At 38.3% G+C, this 20630-nt stretch overlaps 1 protein-coding gene across 2 annotated transcripts in view; it reads right to left on the bottom strand.

Moving 5' to 3' along the window:
- Nucleotides 1-2327: 2327 nt before the first annotated feature.
- The window catches only part of LOC131160004 (proteinaceous RNase P 1, chloroplastic/mitochondrial), a 44042-nt gene continuing 25739 nt past the window's right edge, over nucleotides 2328-20630 (bottom strand). For both annotated transcript variants that reach the window (XM_058115284.1, XM_058115283.1), the window contains 3 exons: nucleotides 15314-15434; nucleotides 2743-2811; nucleotides 2328-2647 (listed from right to left, as the gene is read on the bottom strand). In XM_058115284.1, coding sequence (XP_057971267.1) covers nucleotides 2519-2647; nucleotides 2743-2811; nucleotides 15314-15434 — 319 coding nt within the window. In that variant the 3' untranslated portion in view covers nucleotides 2328-2518. The remainder of the gene's footprint in view (nucleotides 2648-2742; nucleotides 2812-15313; nucleotides 15435-20630) is intronic.

Below are 20630 nucleotides of genomic sequence, written 5' to 3'. Positions count from 1 at the left end.
CACATGTTGGGGGTGCAAATCCCCATTTTTGGGCCTTGTTTGTAAGGATGGAGTATAGTTCAATTTTTCCATTTTATTTTTATTGATTTGTTAACCAACCCACTCTGGACAAAATTAATCATTGCTTGATCCCCTCTATTATCTAGCTTTTTCCTCATGAAGATCAATCCAAAATTTAGTGATTTGTCACCTTAACCCTTTCCTTCTTAGTTGTGTATTTGTGTGACCCATCACCCTGTATATTAAGGTTTTTGGGTTACCTTAGCCATGGGTAAGACTCTAAGTCTCCTTTCTCTATTATCTTAGGTTATAATAATCAATTTTTTTGTTTGTGTTATCCTCACACAAATGTGTGCAAACTTGCAAGACACCCTTGTATTGAATCTTAAGAGAGTAGTGACCATCAACTTAGTGCATTAAGACTCATCTTTAAGGGGTGATGTCTATCTTTTAAATAGTTCATCTAGTGTGCCTTAGATGACTTTAGGATACGTCCTCTTGATATACCTTTGCATCCATTTCTTAATTTAAAGTGTTGCTATATGCCAACGGTGGATCTTTACGTTTATGATAATATGATCATTAATGAGCCCCTATGGCTTCCACATTCCAACTCTTCCCTTTTCTATTCATGTTACTTTTTCCTATCATGCATCTCAATTATCACCCTATTTTTTTCTCAAACTCCTCTTCTTTCTTTACAATTCCCCTATCCTCTTCCCCTCTATCTTCAAATATCCATTCTTTTCCATCCTTATCTTAATGACCCTCCCCTACTAGGCTTTTTATGGACTTATCTCTCCAATGCCCATCTCCCAACCCTCCTCCCACTTCTATAAATGCTCATCCCATGCAAACATGTTCTTAAAGGACATTCATCTTCTCATCCATCTACTAGAGTAATCTCCTTTGCTTCTCCTTTGGAAACCACTTGTTTTTTCAGGTAATTAAAGATCCAAACTAGTCGAAAACCATGGTTGATAAGCACAATGTCCTACTTGCCAACAACACCTAGTCTCTAGTTCCCCCACATTCAAGCAATCACATGGGGTGTTGCAAATGATTTTTTTCATCTAGAGTAGCATAGTGATTATTCAGCCAAGTGATTAAAATCAAGCTCGAGTCATTTGCCAAAGGCTTCGATCAATTGGAGGGTGTTGATCACAACAACACCTCAAGTTCTATTATGACATCCTCTAGAATAATATAAGTAATCATCAGTTTAGAAATATCTTTTATTTGAGAAATCAAGCAAGTTGAAGTTCAAAATTTTGCTCAAATGATTTTCGCCATGGAACCATGTTCATGTAGCAGCCTCCTAGGTTCATTGACCCTCAACAAAAAAACTATCCACAAATTGAATGGATCGCTTACACACTCAAGAAGTCTCTAAAAATGGATTTTATTTCTTGTGACAAGACAGTTGATCAAGACATTCACATCAAGCATATTTCCATGAACCAATTGTCAACATTTATACAAAGGGTTGAAGCTCTACCTTTCTTCGCTTAATTCAATTTAGGACAAGCATAATTTGCCTCAACCCGCTTTGCTATGCCTCAACCCGCTTTGCTAGCAAGAGGGTCGTAAGGATAGGACTTGATCCCATGTGCTCTTATCTTCTTGTTACAATACATTTTCTAACTTACGTATGCTCTTGTATTTGAATTGCTTCCAAATGAAGTTAGGAACTAGATGATCTATTACTTGTAATTATATTTGTATCGTAGTTTGATAATTGGTTAATTGTTTATACTTCATGATGCCATCCTTAATGTCAAGGATTATATTAAAACTTTAAATTTTACCCCTAACTATTTGTTTTTATGGCAACCACATATGGAGGTGATAATGAATTGCATCCCTAGTAAAAAACTAGCTCAATCCACTACCCACTCGATCCCCACGAACAAAGTTTTTTCCCTTGTTCCATCCTCGTTTTAATTTTGCAAGAAACAATAACACCACATTCCCACCTTGTCCTCCAACCCTTCTCATCTTTAATCCTCTTTAGCCCATGTTTAGAGTACAAGAACTAATCCATAAGAGTGAAAACCCACCTTGAATGCAAGTAAATCCAACTTTTTGAGATTAGAATGCTAGGGATCATTCCCAATACATCGTACCATTAAACATGAATTTCCAATCCTAAAATTCTAAATTGGGTAATTAAAAAATTAAAAATCCCCACACAATAATGATTCCGATTCTTAAATAATATCAACCCATGAGTGAAAGAAAACGAGTTCCATTTCTTAGGAATGACAATTAGTAGACTTAAAAATTCCTGATCTCACTTGTCCTTGTTTCTCAGCTTTAATCGAGCCTTTGCAATACACGTTCATTTTCATGGAATTTATAAAGTAATGATACAAGGGGAATAATTATTTTACAAATGAAATCAAAAATGTAATTGAAAATCATGATCTGATTAAAATAAATTATTTGTACTTTGGGAGCAAAAGAATATTTCTACAAACTCTCTCTCTCTCTCTCTCTCTCTCTCTCTCTCTCTCTCTCAGGAAAATAGTCTACTTAGAGAATGGGATGAAAGAGTCCAGGGCCTGGTGGCACACACCCATTGCCTTGGGGTCTCAAGATCATTGCCTATGACGGTTGGTACATGCCAACTACCTTTTGCTGATTCCTGCATGGAACACAAATTCATAAAAATGAGAGTTAAATGAAGAAAGCAAAAACTTGGTACTTCAATGACTGAGAACAGGAGTCATGACAACATACCTGAGTAACAATCGAATATGGAGGAGGCATGTGGAGAGCAAGTCCATGCCTCGAGAAAGTTAATCGGACCTGCAGATTGTTATGAAAAAAAAAATTACTATTCAGAGTGCCAAATAAAAGAATGTATTGTTTCATTAGCCATGCAGTCTGGTTCAGATGCTAAAGCTGTATTTGGATTCTAAAAGCGTAATCCAAGGATATGGACAGAGAAACTTCAAGGTGCAAGAGAACAAAATCGGTCAACTGATTGTACAGACTAAAAGAATCCAATACTGAAATATCACAGTAATCCATCTTGCGTTCAAAGTCAACAAATCACAAAGGGTTCAGGATAGTCATTCAGTCAACAAGAAAGCAAAGCACAGGGATGGTGTATAAGAAACAAAATCCAGTACAGATTTCTGTACAAGGACTAAAATTGCTATGTTGAAAAAAATGACCTCCAATTCTTACAACTAAATAGGATAGAATGTGTATAGTGTTTTGGCAGGATTTGCACGTAGGTTCAGGCAACAGCTGTCCACATGTACAACATCTTTAAGGAAGCACAATTCACAAACAACATGATTTAGCGCAACAAAGTTGGGCCACATCTCCTTGATGGGAAAAAGAAAAGGTCAAATCAGAAATATCTTCCTCATAGGCATCATCAGCAAATACTCAATATCCACTCAAAAACTCTGATGGTTGTCAGAAATGTGAAAATTTTTGCAAGTTCCAAAAATTGTGCTGCAAAGTATATGAGGCCCAGGAAAAAGCAAGCTCAGAAACCAAAGAATTTATGACATAGGATTAAAATTTTATCTGGGGCCTATTTTGAACCTTTCATGGTCTGATTGAGTCGTTTGAGTCCTAGCTTAGGTTTTCTTCATGCTAGTTAGCTGATGATTCGGCTTAATTTTTCATTTCTTTAATCTTACAGAGTAGAAGAAGCAATTTGGGCATTTCACTTGGCTGGACATTTTTTCCCACCAATGACCTCTCTTAGAAGCATTTTGGGTTTAGTTGAGTTATTGTGTCATAACATGTGGCCTTCAGTACGAAGAAGTTTTGAACAGAAGGTCAAAGCTTCAATTTTGTGAAATTTCTATTTTGTAATCTGTGTCCTACTAGAATTAGGAAACATTAAAACATCTCTATGCATTTATGTGCCATTTCAAATCACAAAGGGACAAGTTTTAGTCAATTTTCTTCACAGGAAGTAAGCCGGAAAATTGTGTAGGATATTCCTTCATACTGAATTTTCAGCATTGCTAGACTAATTTCACACGAGTATCCATAGCTTCCCCTACTTTATCAACCCTAATCATTTTCTCCATTATTTTCCTACATCAAAACTTGTGCTAAACATCTCCAAAATTCCCCATAGAACCACAATTCACTTGCATCCTAGATTGCAAAGTGTTGCAGGCCAAACATCCTGCACTATTACAACAGTTATGGCACTAATCACAGTAGCTTGGACTTGGGCTTGTCAGCCAAAAGGAAATCACAGAACCATCACATGAAGTATACACAGTAGTCAAGGAGAAGAGTAGTGAATCACATGATGAAAAAGACTGCAGCATTCATTTGATTAAGCAACATCTGAAGGCTACAAGTGCTTAGTGAGGGACCCAATACAAGGTAAATACAATTATAAGGACTCAATATTAAGGTAATTACAATCATAAGTCTAGTGAGTTGAACAGAAAATAAACTTGTCCCTTTTCAATAACCTTTAAGAGCAGTTAAGGGTGCAATTAATACAAAATTAACTAAGTTCATATAATTCTTGACCAAGAGGTGCAGATTCAGTGGTTATCTCAACCAAGAGGACTTCAAATGTAATATTATCGAGTAACTGCAGCAAAAGATACTTCAATTAATTTGATAAAAGTAGAAAAAACATGATCAGTTTGAATTACGATACGCCTACATTTAATTAAACAAACAGGTTCAAAGGATTCCCCTTGGGGTTGCTCAGGTGGTAAGGTGAGGGTCTTGTCTGCCACATGCTTGAGGGTTCAAGCCCGCTGCCCATGAGATCATACTCAAGATATTAAGGGTCTGCCAAACATTCCCCGGGTTTGGTGCCGCAACATAGTGTCCAATGCGGCGCAATGGTGGCAAGAGTCCCCGGGTCATAAAATATATATATATATATATATATATATATATCTTAACCCCTAGATCCCTATTTGTAGGTGTTGAGACTTGAGAGATAGTTTGTCATACCCCGTGGAAGAAAGGCTTAAAAAGGATTTGATGTTACTACCCATATCAACAAGGTGCACATTTCTTTTCGGGAGCCTTCCCATAAGAACTTCACGGTTAAGCGTGTTTGGCTTGGAGTAATCTTGGGATGGGTGACCTTCTAAGAAGTTTTCTCAAGAAGTATGTGAGTGAGGACAAAATACACTGAAAAGGACACGTGTTGATCTGTGGGGTCAATCATTAGTCCAATAGGGCTCGCCCCCCACTATTGTCTGGTCCAGGTGGAAGACGAGAGACGCAGTGCTCCCTAACAGACCCAGATTAGGGCGTTACACAGTTTTTGCCAGTTCCTTCTTCATGGCAATTCGCAAGTTAGACACGTTCCTTGCTCACATAACTCCGATAGTCCAAACATTGCGCCCTCACTTGCTCTATGTTTGAATTTTGAAAAAGGAACTTCTAATATCGCTTTCAAATATCTCCATGACCAACACTTGATTGAAACAAATAAACACAAGGTTAACAACTATTCCCATGCGCAATGACTCTAAATTAGATCCATCAATGTGTAACCTTATATTTAGAAGTTCATAGCCTTCCTTTTGATCTTTTTAAGCCCCCTTACTTCAATTCTTCTCTACTCACAGTCTTTTGGCAAAACACCTCCTTTGTGAACACCCCCTGGCTTATCCTAAGTAAACCAGAGTCTCTGAATCTAGGGAAACAAAAGTCATGGATGGCAAAAAGACTATTTTCACTCCAAATAAGCAAAACTTCCACCCAGATTGTTTCATGGGAGTTGACGCCAACATAGCTTTCATTTGGCTATTTTTATCCCCATTTCCTCTGAAACATGTATTTCTTCAGGTTTCTGCAACTACTAAGCTTGTCATGGGTCCAGCTTTCCCCGATGGTGCTCTAGCAGACCTCCACAAACTATTTCCACTTAACTCTGAGAACCTTTAATTGTACCAAAGAGTTTCTGATGAAACTGTTAACTAGTTGAACTGGAAAAAAATGGAGAAATAGTACAAAGAAGATTCGAACTAGAAAAAACTGGATGATTTGAGTCTTTAAAGAAAGAATGATATCATTGCAATCGCTGATATTGTTAAGGACATCAGTATCACTTGCGAGTATTCCATTTGTTGGTCGCCTCTATTCAACATTTTTTCCTTTTTTGGTCCCCTACAACTGTTTCTTTTTAAAAAACCTAAAATGGTTCTGGTAAGAGATTCACAAATCACAAGAATGAGGCCTCTCACATTGAACTTTGGGGCAATCCTCCCTTGATCTGCCCACTTCCTCCTTCATCTAGAAGCTTTCTCTAAGTAAGCTTGATCAGTCTCTGCATATTGTTTAGGTAGATACAAAAATTGGTCTAAGCCGAACTCTGATCCTTGAATCAACATTTGATAGACAACCAACTGCTACACCTACCATCATAAAAGAGAAAAATGCTTGGGAGGCCCTAAGGGGCATTCAGGGGACCTCTCAAATGCTTAAATTAGCTCTCACCCACAGAGAATGTAATATGTATTTGAGAGTTACCAAAGAGAGCAGTCCTTACCTTAGAGCCCAGAAGCCCTTTAAAATATAAGATCATGCAACAGGTAGATCATTAATAAAGGGCTATGGGAGTTAAAAAACTAGCCCAGGGAATGTTCCCAATTTCTGACTCCATTTTAGATTTGGCTATGGAGATTGTGGGTTGCCATGGCCAACTACCTTCTTGGGGCTATTTTCCCCATATCAGTGGCCACTGGCCCCCTACTTTCAAGCCAAGATATTTTCTGCCTTGGGTAAAGGAAGTAGTTCTTTTCTTTTTTCAGGCTCTAATTCAACGCTCGTTTCCCATTTCAGGCTGTAGCCCTCACAAATTTAAAGCAAACACAGGAGCTTTTTTTGAGCTCTACGCCCCTTTTCCATTTTGGGCCCGTAGCCCTTGGAATCTTTGCCCAACCTTTTATGCAATCAAAGCTTTTTCTGAGCTCAATGCTCTGATGACCTTAGAGCTCCAGGTTGAGGGATAAAGCCCTAACTACTTGAAGGCTACAGACTAAGAATTAAAGCCCTGACAAACTGAAGGCTAGGCTGAGGGCTAAAGGCCTAAAACCTGAGAGCTCCGGGCTGAGAACTGAAGTCCGGAAGACCAAGGAGCTCCAGGCTACAGCTGAGGTTTTTTCTTTTTATTTAATCAGTGAAGAGAAATTTATATTAGAAAGGCATCAAGGGATGCCATCCCATGATACAAATCATCAACCACTCTGTAGAGTGTCGCAAACATCAAGGATTACATTATGAAGAGAAATTTATAATAGCAAGGGATCAAGGGATGCCATCCCACGGTACAAAACATTAACCACTCTGTATAGTGTCGCAAACATCAAGGATTACATTATGATCGTTAGCAATTTACCCACTAAGCCAGCTGGAACCAACAGCAACCCACTGCTCCTTGCAAATCTGAAGCAGAGTAATTGTATCTTTAAAGGCTCTCTAGTTTTTTTCTTTCCAAGCACACCTTTAGATGGAAAGAGGGATGAGGTTCAAAGCCTTTTGCTTCTACTTGGTGGCTCTGAGGCCTTTCCAAACCCAACTCTCCCCTCCAACTGAATTTGCCATAACCCACTTCTGCCCACTCAAGGATAGAACCATGTCCCACAAGTTCCTTGTCCAGGGGCAGCTTCCAGAAAACAACCAGAGGCCAGCCTCGAACTGGAGGAGCTTGCAGACCCCAGAAAACAAAAGTTTGTGAACCAGAGCCAATCATAAGCTTCCAACAGGAGGAAGCTTGCGAGCACCCAAAAAAGAAGCTTGGTGTTTTTTTTCTGGAACTTATTATTTACTAAGAAATATAAATGTAATTCAGGAAAGAGAGTATTGCCTTGCAGAAAAGAGAGTGCCGCATTTCAAAAAAAAATGTCAGTGAATGGAATTTTGATTCCTACCACAGGCGAAATTACTATTCCAGAAGAAACACTATTCCATTGAAAGGGTGAATTAGCACTCTGGCCGGAATGCTATTCCACCCTCATTATGTAAACTAAACATCGGAATGAGAATTGAAGTCTGAATTCCAATTTCGTTCCAGCCTATTTCCATGAACCAAACATAGTGTAAATTCCAGCTTTTATCTCAATTTGTTAGTTTGGGAATGGACTAATTACTCTTACTCTGTGTTTGGGAGAGGCCTTGGATTTTGATTTCTATGGATTTGAACAAAATTCGATATAGTTTTGGATTTGTGTGGATTGATAAATCCAAAAGTATATCGAATTTTGTTCAAATCCACAGAAATCCAATTTCAAGGTTCGAAATCCATGCTCCCAAACGCAGCATATAGTTCATTCAACCTAAACCTTCCACACCAATTTAGACGTCAAATTAAGCTCCAAGATTTTGGTGGGATTGATAGTCTTAAGGAGTTAGGTTTATTTTATCTTACTTCTCTTGCAAATTCCTAATGTACGGAGTGGTGTATGTTGCAGAATATTGATGACGCTATATGCATTGTATATATACCTTTATAAAACCATTAACTGTGCAGTCCAAGGTCGTATTCGAAAGGTTATCATTGACTCTGATGCTCAAGTTGTGGCAGACCTCATTAAGAGGGTCAGGTCGAGTTTTTGCGATTTCATCCCAAACAAAGCGAATGGTCAGGAAGATGTAAATAAAATGCCAAAAGCTGCTTCTACAACATAAGCTTTAAAGAAGAGAGACATCAACAATAAATAATAGGAAAAAAAAAAGTCTCTATGAAGAGAAAAAAGGCAACATATATATAATTATAATATATCACATATATATTACATGATATGATGGATATGGAATATGCTTCTATTGTCCTTTTGATATATTTGCATGTTTGCTTTGTTTGCTTAAGCTTCCTTGTATTGTTTAAATGAATTGAGAAACACCAATTTTTGCCATGAAGAAGACTGGAATGATAGTTTGGTGTGCTCAATGCATTTTTTCGGTTCATTGCCCTTCCTAACTTGTAATTAGGTCTCAAATCCAGATTTCCTAAAAAAGGGAGCCTTTCAAAAGTTGTTTATTTATTTTGGATAGAAAAAGAAGTATATTAAGGAAGAAGAAACAAGTTACAATCTAAGAGAGGATAAAATATCCTAAGCAAAAAAACAAAAACAAAAAAAACAAGAAACACAGCGAAAGAAAGAATAAAACAAGGGAAAAGTGGAAAAACTAACAGAATCTAATTTAGAAAGCCCCTCTTAAAACCCCCACCATCATAATTCACAGAACACGGCAAATTAGTTAATTCCGGCTGGCCTTTCTTCACCTTTCTAGTGCCGCCATCCAGGCGAGCTTCAAATCCTCCAGGATCCAACATCCATAACCCCATCTTATCCAAAAGATGTTGAGGTGCTACATCCTTTCCATTAGTTTACTCCATGGGAATAGGAAAAATCCCATCCATACACGGTTGCTCTTCTCCCAGATCATCTTCCTCAAAAACAGGATTCCCTCCAAATCCTCCTTCACACACATGATAAATCCCCAAGTAAATCAGATGACTCAGACATATACCGTTGCTGTTCTCGAATTTCATCCAATAACAGACATCATCACAAGCAAACTCACTAGCAACATCACGTCCATCCTCCAACATATCTCCCCATTCCTTTTTCTCCTTATCATTAACATGCTTTTCTTTTGAACCCGTGTCTAGACAGTTAAGAGCCACCTGCATCACTGCCCCATGAAGATAAACCTTACTGCCCCTACCCTTCTCATTGATAATTCCCTCATCACTGCTTTGTTTCCCACAACACCAAGATGAACCTGAAGATCATCCCCTACAAACTGCCTGAACCTTCATATCCCTAACCCTATCGATACTAGGCAAAGAATGCTCATCAGTCAATCTCATTGTTCCTACTTTTCTCACCCACTAAAGAAGCTGGAACATCATCTGAATTCCCAGATCCACCTGCGATTTCCTTACTTTTACAGAAGCTTACCTAACAAGACTTACCGATCCATAAGCTTGCCAAAAAGATGTAGCCACCTCCTCCGAGTGCAGATCAACCCTTTTAGAAAGATTAGAAGTTCCCTTCATCTGCAAAGCTTGAGGAGGCACCATTCAAGAGACTGCATCTTCCACTCCTCAACAAATTTTGATTGTGGCACCTTATTCATATTATAGGCCAGGCTATTATGGGAATTATGAGTCGTACATACTTTGGGCTTTTAACTTCTGGTCTAGCTGAAGAATGCCTTCTTTGAATACCCAAAATGTGACTCAAATGCTAGGTAATATTTATATGCCCAGCCCCACCCACCCTAAGCTCACACCATTTCCATTCAACTCACCAGGATCACTTTTCATAAGGCCCAGCCACTCCTCATCCTCTTGCATCCCTTCTCAGAAACCCTAGCCGCCTCAGTAGAAGTAGCCACCACCTCAAACTCTGAGTCAATGGCAGAGGATGCAAAGCAAGGCATCAAGCTGAGCATTGCACTCCCAAAACAATCAGAGATTTTATTTGTTCCTTTCGTCACAACACTGCTCCAAAAACGAATATTACTTTGTATCCCCTTGCCTCTATTGAAAATTCAAAATCATTAGCCATAGTGCAAGATTCCTTAGCCATCGCACAAAATCCCTGCACAAAGCCTCGCCACCCATCTCCTTTAGACCCACTGGGAATAAAAACAGGAGTTCTTTTACCTTTCCATCCCAACCCTAACTCCAAAAAATTCCCCATATTTGTTAGCCAATATCTTACCCTTCCAATCCTCATGCTCCAATAACCCCTTCCCAATTTTCCAGAAAATGATGGCATACCCTCCGAAAACCATTTCTCCAGCAACGAATACAATCTTACCCATCAATTTCGATTTGCATTATGCACTAGCACAACTAAAAACTCACCCTTTCCCCTTCTGTCCAGTCTCAAATTGAAGGTTTTCCCTTCAATCTAGACTGATATCCTGCATTCCCCTTCCTTCATGGCCTACGGCAATAGGCTGGAGCTCCAATGAGCATAATGAGGAGGAGGAGGAAAGTTTCACAAGACATGAGAGATCTGCAAGATTGGGATGAACTAGTTGCTCTGTTGGGGAGCCTTTCTAAAGTTTAGAGTCAAATTTTGTTTTTTGCTTGTTTTCCATAAAATTGTAAGACGGAAACTCATCCTTTTACTTGGATTCCTATCACTTGGAATGTCGTGGCTAGAAGTGATGACTATTTAAGTAGGGTTCTATCACTCAGTTGTATGTTCTAGAGGTGGTGGCAAACCCTGTTAAGGTGTTTGGGGGCTAGGTCATAGAGAGAGAAATAGGTCTAAGGATTTAAGTTTCCAAAATGAAATATTCTTAAGAATATTTCCCAAATTTTGAACTTCTACAAAAGATTGTCCAAAGAGAAAAGGAAAAGGGGAAATGTAGAGACCCAGAAAATTTAATTTACGAAAATAATAAAGGAAAAGAGAAAGGGAAAGAAAAGAAGAAGGAAGAGTAAAGACAAAGGGGAAACAACAGGGAATCGTCAACGAACCTATGTCTCTTGTCGACGAGCATCCTTCATTGGTTCGTCGACGAATCATTTATATTTGTCAACGAGAAAGTACCGAGAGTCAGGGAATTTAAGATTCGTCGACGGACCAGCTTCTCTCGTCGACGAGTGTTCTTCATTGGTTCGTCGACGAAGCACTTAAACTCGTCGACGAACACTGGCCTATAAATAGGCGTTCCGTCATTTTCCAGCGAATTTCTCTCCCTCACTCTCTCTCTCTCATTAGGGCTTCGGTCCTCCTTCTCTCTCTCTTCAATTCTCGCTCCGTTTAAACCTGTTTTGACGATCAGAAACCACCACAAGGATCTAGGGAAGATTCTCTACAACTTAATCAGAGCGGATCGTTGATTTGGGGTTCTGGTGCACCACTTCAAAACCGAGCTAAGGGTGTTAAATATTAGTTTTATTGTTAATTTGGAGTATATAGGGCCTAGGAAATGCTAAATGAGAAATATTCTGGGAATTGAATTGATTAGTTTGGGAAAAATGTGAATTTCAGGGTTTTGAACTTTGAACGTCGTGGGGCGTGGATTTAGGGTTATTAGCAGGCCTCTTAGTAAGCCAAGTAAGGGGAATAAATTATAACAACTATTTTGGAAAATAAATTGTTGATTTAAAGTATGTGAAAATGAAATATGATATTTTGCCAGTGGTTATTATGTTATAAATAGTAGATGAAAATTGTGTGGCATGAGAAATATGATATAACAAGTTTATACTGGGAATGTAGTTGAAATTGGGATATATGATTTGCACTGAGGAAAATGAGATTATGAAATATATATATATACTGAAATGATTTATACAGAAATGAAGTTATGGGAAATCTAGTTATGCTTTATATACATAATTGTGATAGTATGATATTTTTATATGGAAATGATGAAAAGTGGCATACAGAATGGTTTTATAGAAAACGAAGAAATGTGATATATATAGATGTGCAATCTATTGGAAAATAATGAAATGTGGTATATTGATATATTTTATTGAAAAATGTTGAAATACATGAGATGAGATATACACTATTATGATAATGGAATGTGTGCAGAAAATGATGAGAATACTACTGAGGTGATGAGATGAATGTGAATACTGAATTGTGGATACTGAAATGGGAATACTAAATTGTGAATACTGAATTGAGAATATTGAAATATGAATATTGAGATGTGGAAATGAGTACCCTGATGGACTGTTGTTGATAGAGAGCACGGTACCGTTGCTAGTGAGATGATAGTGCAACCACACAGTCTCGTAGAGAGTGTGGTGAGACAATCGAATGGGCCTGTGAAGGGTTGTGATGCCCTCCTGAGGTCCGGACCAGGATTGGGGTAGGTCATTCGTACTACAGACACATGCCCCCTTGATCTAACCGGGTAGACCAACCGCGGTAAGGTCCAGCCTTCAAGCCGCACAACCACGTCATAGGGGGAAGCATGACGACGAGATGGGAATATCCTCAGGGCAGCCATGAGTTACAGACACGTGGTGGATTCTATACTGGCAGAAACTCATGAGCTGGATTGTGATTACTCATTACAGACACGATAATGAACAGCCAAGGGTTACAGACACGTTGTGAAATATACTGGAGGATACCCATGGGCTAGAATGTGAAAATGAAAATGAGAAAGAAAAGCTTATGAAAGCTATTGAAATATGAATATGAGAAAGAAAAGTTTATGAAAGAAAATGTGAATATGATTTTGAGAAATAAAAAAGTACGTATATGATTATGAAAATGATAAAAGAGCTTTAGAAAAATATGTTTTACACACATATATGATTATGAGTACATATCTATATATTTTCTCCTAGCTGTTATATTTATTAAAATTGAACGTGATATGATGTAATTGAACTCATACTGCTGCACACTGTGAATAATTTATTCCGTCTTACTGAGAGGCGTCTCACCCAAATATTTTAATATTTCAAGGAACCATAACAGACCAAGACATAGAGCTCCGAGATAGAGGGGAGTTGGTAACCTGAAAGATAGGGTAAGCGTTTTGTGTTGGGGATGTGTTTGTGTAATCCCCTGAAGTATGTTATGGATTTTTGGGATGTGTATGGATGTATAGAACTCTGGTTATTTGTATTCGGGATGGTATGTAAATATGAACCTCCGCTATTAGGTATGTTTTTATATGATGGACTTATCACCCGCTATTAGGTATGTTCTTATGTGTGATAAATTCTTATGTGTGCTAAATTAATTAATAAAACAAAATACATTAGACACTTCATTAATCTATTAGACACATAAGACATACGAATAATACAAATAAAAAATAGCTAGAAAAGAAAGAAGGTTGAAGTTGAAAAATATAAAGGTTGAAGTTGAAAAATATAAAACATAAATATCACATTACTAATATTATAAAAATAAAATATTTTCCTAACAAGTTAGTATTTTCAAATTGTTAATTAATGCATCTATTGTGAGTATTTAAAGAAATAGTAAATTTTGTATCATTGTCATCCTCTTTATAATCTTTCCTCCCTCTTGCCACTTGGTATATTGAGAATGATATATGAAAGAGAGGGGAAAAGTGAGAGAAAAAGTAAATAATAAAATATTCTTTTGGTGTAACAGTCTTGTAGCGGTTACGTAACTGCCATAGCGGCCTTTACGTAATGGTCGCGGTCCGTAACGGCCGCTACGGCCGTGATTTTTCTTCCCACCGATTTTGCGGTGTGTAACGGTATCAGTAACCCAAAAAAGCGCGTTACGTAACAGTCGCGGCCTTTATTTAAAACCATGGTCTTGTGGCCTCTTGTCCCATGCAACATCAACACTCCTTGTAGATGCTCATTAGAAGAACCTAGAATAACTAGCAAATGTGGAGGCCAGATGGAGGAGCGCAAGTTGAAGAAGCAGATGATGAGAGAATATTGTGTAAGAAGAGTAGACAGTGCGATGATACTTCTAGTATCAATATGCAGTCTTTATTACCCACTCTTATCCATACAAACCTAGTGCTTTTCAAGTCATTAGATGACGAGATAATTCTGATGATGAAAATAAGAAAAATTTTCAACATTTTGCACTTGTTTTAGAGACCTCAGGGGTGACATTGGGTATTCAAAATCCCAAACTTATTCAGATATCAGACTGGCAGGATAAGTAAATAGCACAACTCAATTTTAGGATTACAATATATTCAACGAAACCTTGATGTGGCTGTTCTTTCTTACTGAATGTAAAAAGCTAATTTTTTGGATATTAATGCATCATCCTATTTATCAAAGTACCTCAACTGATACCTAGTTGTATAGCTAATTTGAAATGTACTAGGGTTCACAAATACAGTTTCCGTTAAGCTCTCTTAGGAAGTGGCAGCAAATACTAGAACATTGCTTCCTAATGATTCTGAAATGAAGGGAATTCTTTCCTGCTTTAGGAGATTGCAAACAACTAATAAAAGGGGAAGTAATGAGAATATTTGAGGATGACTAAGATGGTATGAGCACTTACTATAATAAATTAGAGGTTGATGGTTGATCACCTTATTGTGGATTCAATCAAATGCTAACACAGAAAAATGTTTTCCTTTTTTTCATTGGAAAGAACTACAAAGGAATACAGCTTTAATTTTGTGTCAGTTATAAGCAGTAATTACACATTATCAAAGAAATTGTGGAAATTAAATCTAGCCATAAATGCATATTGTGGTACTACGATGTCAAGCTATGCAAATCATTGAGAGAGAGAACAATAAACAATAAATGCATTATATATGGAATGTAAACCCTAATAATAAATGCCTATTGCACAGCATTGCTTCGGTATCAAATTATGCCAGTCAACAAAAGAGATAATACCTGATGCTTTTCTTTCCACCTAGGAAAAAAGCTAGTCCCTAGCAATTGGAACAAGTGGTCCCTCATCTCATCATTTGTCACCAGCAAACACTTGCAACTAACAGCTGCATACAACCAGTACCTGCAAATAACATACGAAATGATATGGCAATTGGCATAAGCACAGATCATATTAATTTGTTCAGCCCACCGCACATCTATAAGGGATCAATCAGACTTAGATGGTGATCCATAAAATGCTGTGGAAAGACAGGACAACAGAATCTAACACTACATTGAGATGATCCTTTTTTTATTAAAAAAAAAAATTAAAGAAAGAAGAAAGGATTACAAAAAGTGGAGAACAAGACATCCTCTAAAGATCAGCTAAAAGCAATTTAAAAAGCACAGCTCTCCAATCCCTTTGAAGATCAGACAACAAAGCCCCCCAAAAAATTCCCAGGGTACATGATAAACAAAGAGGAAAACAACTCTATTCCCATAACAAGTGGGAAGATATTGTTTTGGCATTGAAAATCCTCACATCTCTCTCGAACCACAAAGTCCAAAGAATACCATATATTGCACAAACCCAGAAATCATCCCATTTTCACTTCTCCTAAAACTCCATAACAACACAAGCATAAAGTCATGTACATTTTATGGTGATACCCATGCTACACTAAAAACAGAGAAAAGGCTAACTTAGAGCTATCTAGCCACCCAACAATGTAGAAACAGATGCAAATTGATCTCACAGGACTTGAGGCACATCTTGCAAATATCTGAGCTAATGGCCTTACACATCTCCTTACTTATACCAAGTCATTCGTACTAATCCTGTTAAGAGTTGAGCCCACTCCTTAGCCTTCCCAATGATACTGTTAGAAGGAAAAGAACAAGAGGCTGAAGGTTTTCATAAATGAAGGAAGAATGACTTTGACTAAAAGGAACCTGAAGAAACCCTAGCCAAACCCTCAAATCGCACACTCATTGGGGGAACAAAGAGATCTAATACACTCACAAAACAGTAAGCCCTCCAAGCTCTCTTTTATCAAGTCTCCTCAAGAAATGGAAATCCCAAGAAAGAGAGGCCCCCTCCAAAGAAATAAAGGATGTGATTGTAGTATCACTACGGAGGATAATCTGAAAAGAAGAGGCCTTAAAACCTCCAATGAATCCTCTTCCACCCAAAGATCCTACCAAAACCAAACATTATAGCCATTACCAACTTCAAACCAAGTAAGAAAAAAGAACAAATTAGCAACCTGGGAAACAAACTTCTGAGGGCTTGCTTGAGAAACACTGCCACCATCGCCCATTCCAATAGAGACTATACTTACTTCTTATGACCTTGTGCTATAGGAAGTTAACCACTAGCAGAACCTCCATAACCATTTCCCAACTAGAGAGATGTTTCTAGACACCAAACTAACAAGTGCGAAAACCCCTTCTAACATCGGTCTCCTAACCACACCCCGACTAACAAGATGATCCCTCTTATTATCACCCTGCAGACCATATAAAAAAAATCTCTTATAAGTCTCTCCAAAGACACTATAACACTCTCATGAACTCTAAAAATGAATAAAAACAAATAAATAGGAATAAGAGAACCAAAGAAGAGGATCCTAGGCGCAACGTGTAAAGTTGTAGCCATGTGACCTGCAGGTCACAGGTTTGAGGTGTGGAAACAGCCTCTTGCAAATATGCACGGTAAGGCTGCATACTATAGACCCATCATGGTCCACCCCAACCTGAGACCCTGCATACGTGAGAACTTTGTGCACCTGGCTGCCCTTTTTTTTTTAGTAAAAAGAGAACCACCAGTGAGGGTAATACAACCCTTCCAAGGACAAATACGCCCCCTTCCACCATTCCGACCTTCTACCCACATTCTCAAGTCTCAACCATCGGATCGTTGCAAGCAACAAAATTAAGATTAGCCTTTAAAGGAGACCCAAATAAGACAAAGGCCAAGCCAAAGACTACTAACTAAAGTCATAAACACATCTAAATCACCATGTGTCATGTTGATGTGAGCCAAACCGCTCTTAGACATGTTGATCATCAATCCTGAAATCTGCTCAAAAATTGTCAGCAAAGAGGAAGCCTTTTAAAATTTGTCAACACTATCTTCGAGAAAAAAAATAATATCCAATAATTGAAAATGAGACACTACAACCTGCTCTACTATCCTTAAACCTCTAGTTGTCCCAATCCTTAGCATGAGCAATCAATCCACTAAACACATCAACCACCAAGATGAACAAGAAAGAGAGGGAATTCCCTTGCCTGAACCCCAAGAAACCATAAACCATTCCCTAGGTTGTCCCTTCACTATAATGGACATGTTCATACAAGGAAAAACAACCTTTGACCCAAAGCCCTTCTTAAACATTGCCGTATCCCAAAAAAAAAACTACAAGGCTTTTTCAAAAATCAAATTGGAGAATAAGACTCCCACCTCTGCTCCTTTTAACATCCTCGACCACCTCATTAGCTACCAAGTTGTATCCACAATTTGTCTGTCCTTGATGAAGCAGCCTGCACCAAAGTCACCATGTTCCCTAAAACCTCCCAAAGCCTCTTAGATAAAACTTCAGTTAAAATCATGTAAAAACAAGTGATTAAACTCATAGGCCAAAAACTTCTCATCCTCCCAGACCATTCCTAGGGGAGCATAGGCAGATCTTCATTCTCTTCCCACCACCCATTATGATGAAACTGACAAAAAATGAAACCCATAACACCCTCCTGAATCACATCCCAGCTATCTTGAAGAAAAGCTGTCATAAAACGACCTGGAACTTTATCCCTATCTATCTCAAACACTGCCTCTTAACTTCCTTGATATCAAAAGGACTCTCAAACCAGAGAACTTTACCTCCTTCAATGAGGCTCCAACCTAGTCCCTCTATCATCAATCTACTCCGGCAGTCCTCAGTGTGTAAGTCGCAATGAACCAATGCCTTAGTAAGACTTTTCCTCCTCTAATTAGCCACCCTATGAAACAATCTAGAATTACAATGCCCCTCCTTGACCCCAAGACAACTAATAACCTCCCTCAAAAGAAGCACCTACAAAACATTGCTAAGAAGAACCCATCTAGCCCTATCATCCTATCCCAACAATCCAGTCTCCTCCATCTGTCCAGGGGTTCAATCCCAAAGATAACTGTCATTTTTTGGCTTTTCTACATTGCCGAAAGTTTCTTTATCCACAATTTCAAATTGTTTTCACAAAATTTACTTTTTTCATAAATTTAAACCCAGACCACCCCTTTGACCTTCTGTCAAATAAATCTTGACACACGAATATAAGGGTGTGTCATGCACATATACTCAAATCTGAATGATTTATTGAACCAGATTAGAATCTAAAAGCACTGGAGGCTAATCAGAAATAGGCCTATTGAAAACCTACAGGACAACATTCTGGAACACATCATCCCAATCACTAAACAAAAAATTAACAATAAGAGAAGAGCTGTCTCTCTCCTGAAGCTACCCAAGAGAAATGACCATTAACCAAAGGGAACATCCTAGAGACCACAACCTTGAAAGAAAAAATCTAACCTCCTGGACACCCTTACCCCCCTCAACCTATCTCTGGAATTCCAAAAAAAAATGAAGTCACTCTTAGGACCGAATGCAGACTGCAAAGACCAAAAAGACCAGCTAACTAGAAAAGAAGGAAGCCTGCCAGTAGGGCTATGCAAACGTGAGGTGTGAATCAATAACGAACCAAAGTAGTTTAGTTAAAACAGTCTGGTTACAAATAGAAATTCAGTTCATTTTTTACAACAGAACATAGTTTGGCTGGGTCTTGCTTATGCAAGTCAAAAGAGAGACTAAACCGTAAAGCAATGGTTTGGTTACAAATACAAAATGGTGCAGTTCAGTTTTATTAGTATAACTGAATATGGTTTGATTCGGTCTTGGTTTTGTCAGTCAAAAGACTGACTGAACCATAGACCAAAGTTATATAAAGCTAAAAAACTGGTTCTCTACTAGCCTACTTCTCTTTTCAAAAGATCACGGAATCACTCAGCCATTCCTCTTTCCTCAATGCCAATTGCTCACTAGACCAGTCACCTCCTTGCCACTCACCCAGTTGTCGGTCGTCAGCCACCTACACTAGTGTACTGCTGCAGCTCTGCCCCTACCAACTGCTGTCAGCTATGGCGATCGACGCCATTCCGAGCTCCACTGCACTGCAGCCCCTACCCAATCGACTACAGGAGTGCTTAGCTCCAGTTCTCCACAACTCTCAACCCTATATCAAGGTTCTCAAAAGTCCGATCTCGGTTCGCAGACCTACTCTCATTCTTCTTTATATCTTCTATGAGTTTTTTGAACAAGATTCACCAAATTAATCTCTCAACAAGTTTGATTTGAAACCCTAAATTACAAAACGGTGTATTTGATGATTTTGTCATGGATATTTACAGGATCTGATGACTGATATGATCATATGAATTATGATAAAATCTTTAACGCATGGTTCAGTTTAATTATCTTCACCTTTTTTCAATCCCGGCCCCACCCCCTTGTCAATTTTCATATCTTGCACGTGGTGTGGTTTCATTATATATATATATATATATATATATATATATATATGTGCACACACAACAACAACAACAAGCCTTAAGCCCCACTAGGAGGGGTTGGCTACATGAATCCCTCGATCAAAAGCGTTTTCCTCTATTAGATTAAGGGCTAATAAATTCTTCCCCACTACCTCATTCCAATTTATTTTAGGCCTACCCCTACCTCTTTTCATGCCAGGCACAATAACTAGCTCACTCCTCCTTACAGGTGCTCTACTAGGCCTACGTCTCAAATGTCCAAACCATCTAAGCTGCCCCTTCCTTATCTTGTTTTCAACCGGTGCTATGCCTAAACTATTACGTATATGTTCATTTCTTATTTTATCTTTTAATGTTAAACCACTCATCCACCTTAATATTTGCATCCCAGCAACTTTTATTTTTTGTGCATGTTGTTTCTTAGTTGGCCAACATTCTGAACCATAAACCATAGGTTGCCTTATAGCATCTTTTATGGGCACTCTACGATCACACAACACACCTGACACACTTCTCCATTTTACCCAGCCTGTTTGAATTCTACCTACTACATCTTCTTCGATTTCCCCTTTAGCTTGCATAATAGATCCAAGATATCTAAATCTATTAGTGCTATTAGTCTCTTGATTATCAAGTTTAATCTTCTCTCTATTGCTACTCTTTACATTACTGAAATTACATTTCATATATTCTGTCTTATTCCTACTTATCCTGAACCCTTTAGACTCTAATGTGGCTCTCCAA

Source organism: Malania oleifera, chromosome 7 (assembly GCF_029873635.1).
Source record: "Malania oleifera isolate guangnan ecotype guangnan chromosome 7, ASM2987363v1, whole genome shotgun sequence".
Taxonomy (NCBI): Eukaryota; Viridiplantae; Streptophyta; class Magnoliopsida; order Santalales; family Ximeniaceae; genus Malania; species Malania oleifera.
The sequence above is the reverse complement of the archived record's forward strand: the minus strand, read 5'-3'. Positions and strand labels throughout refer to the sequence as shown.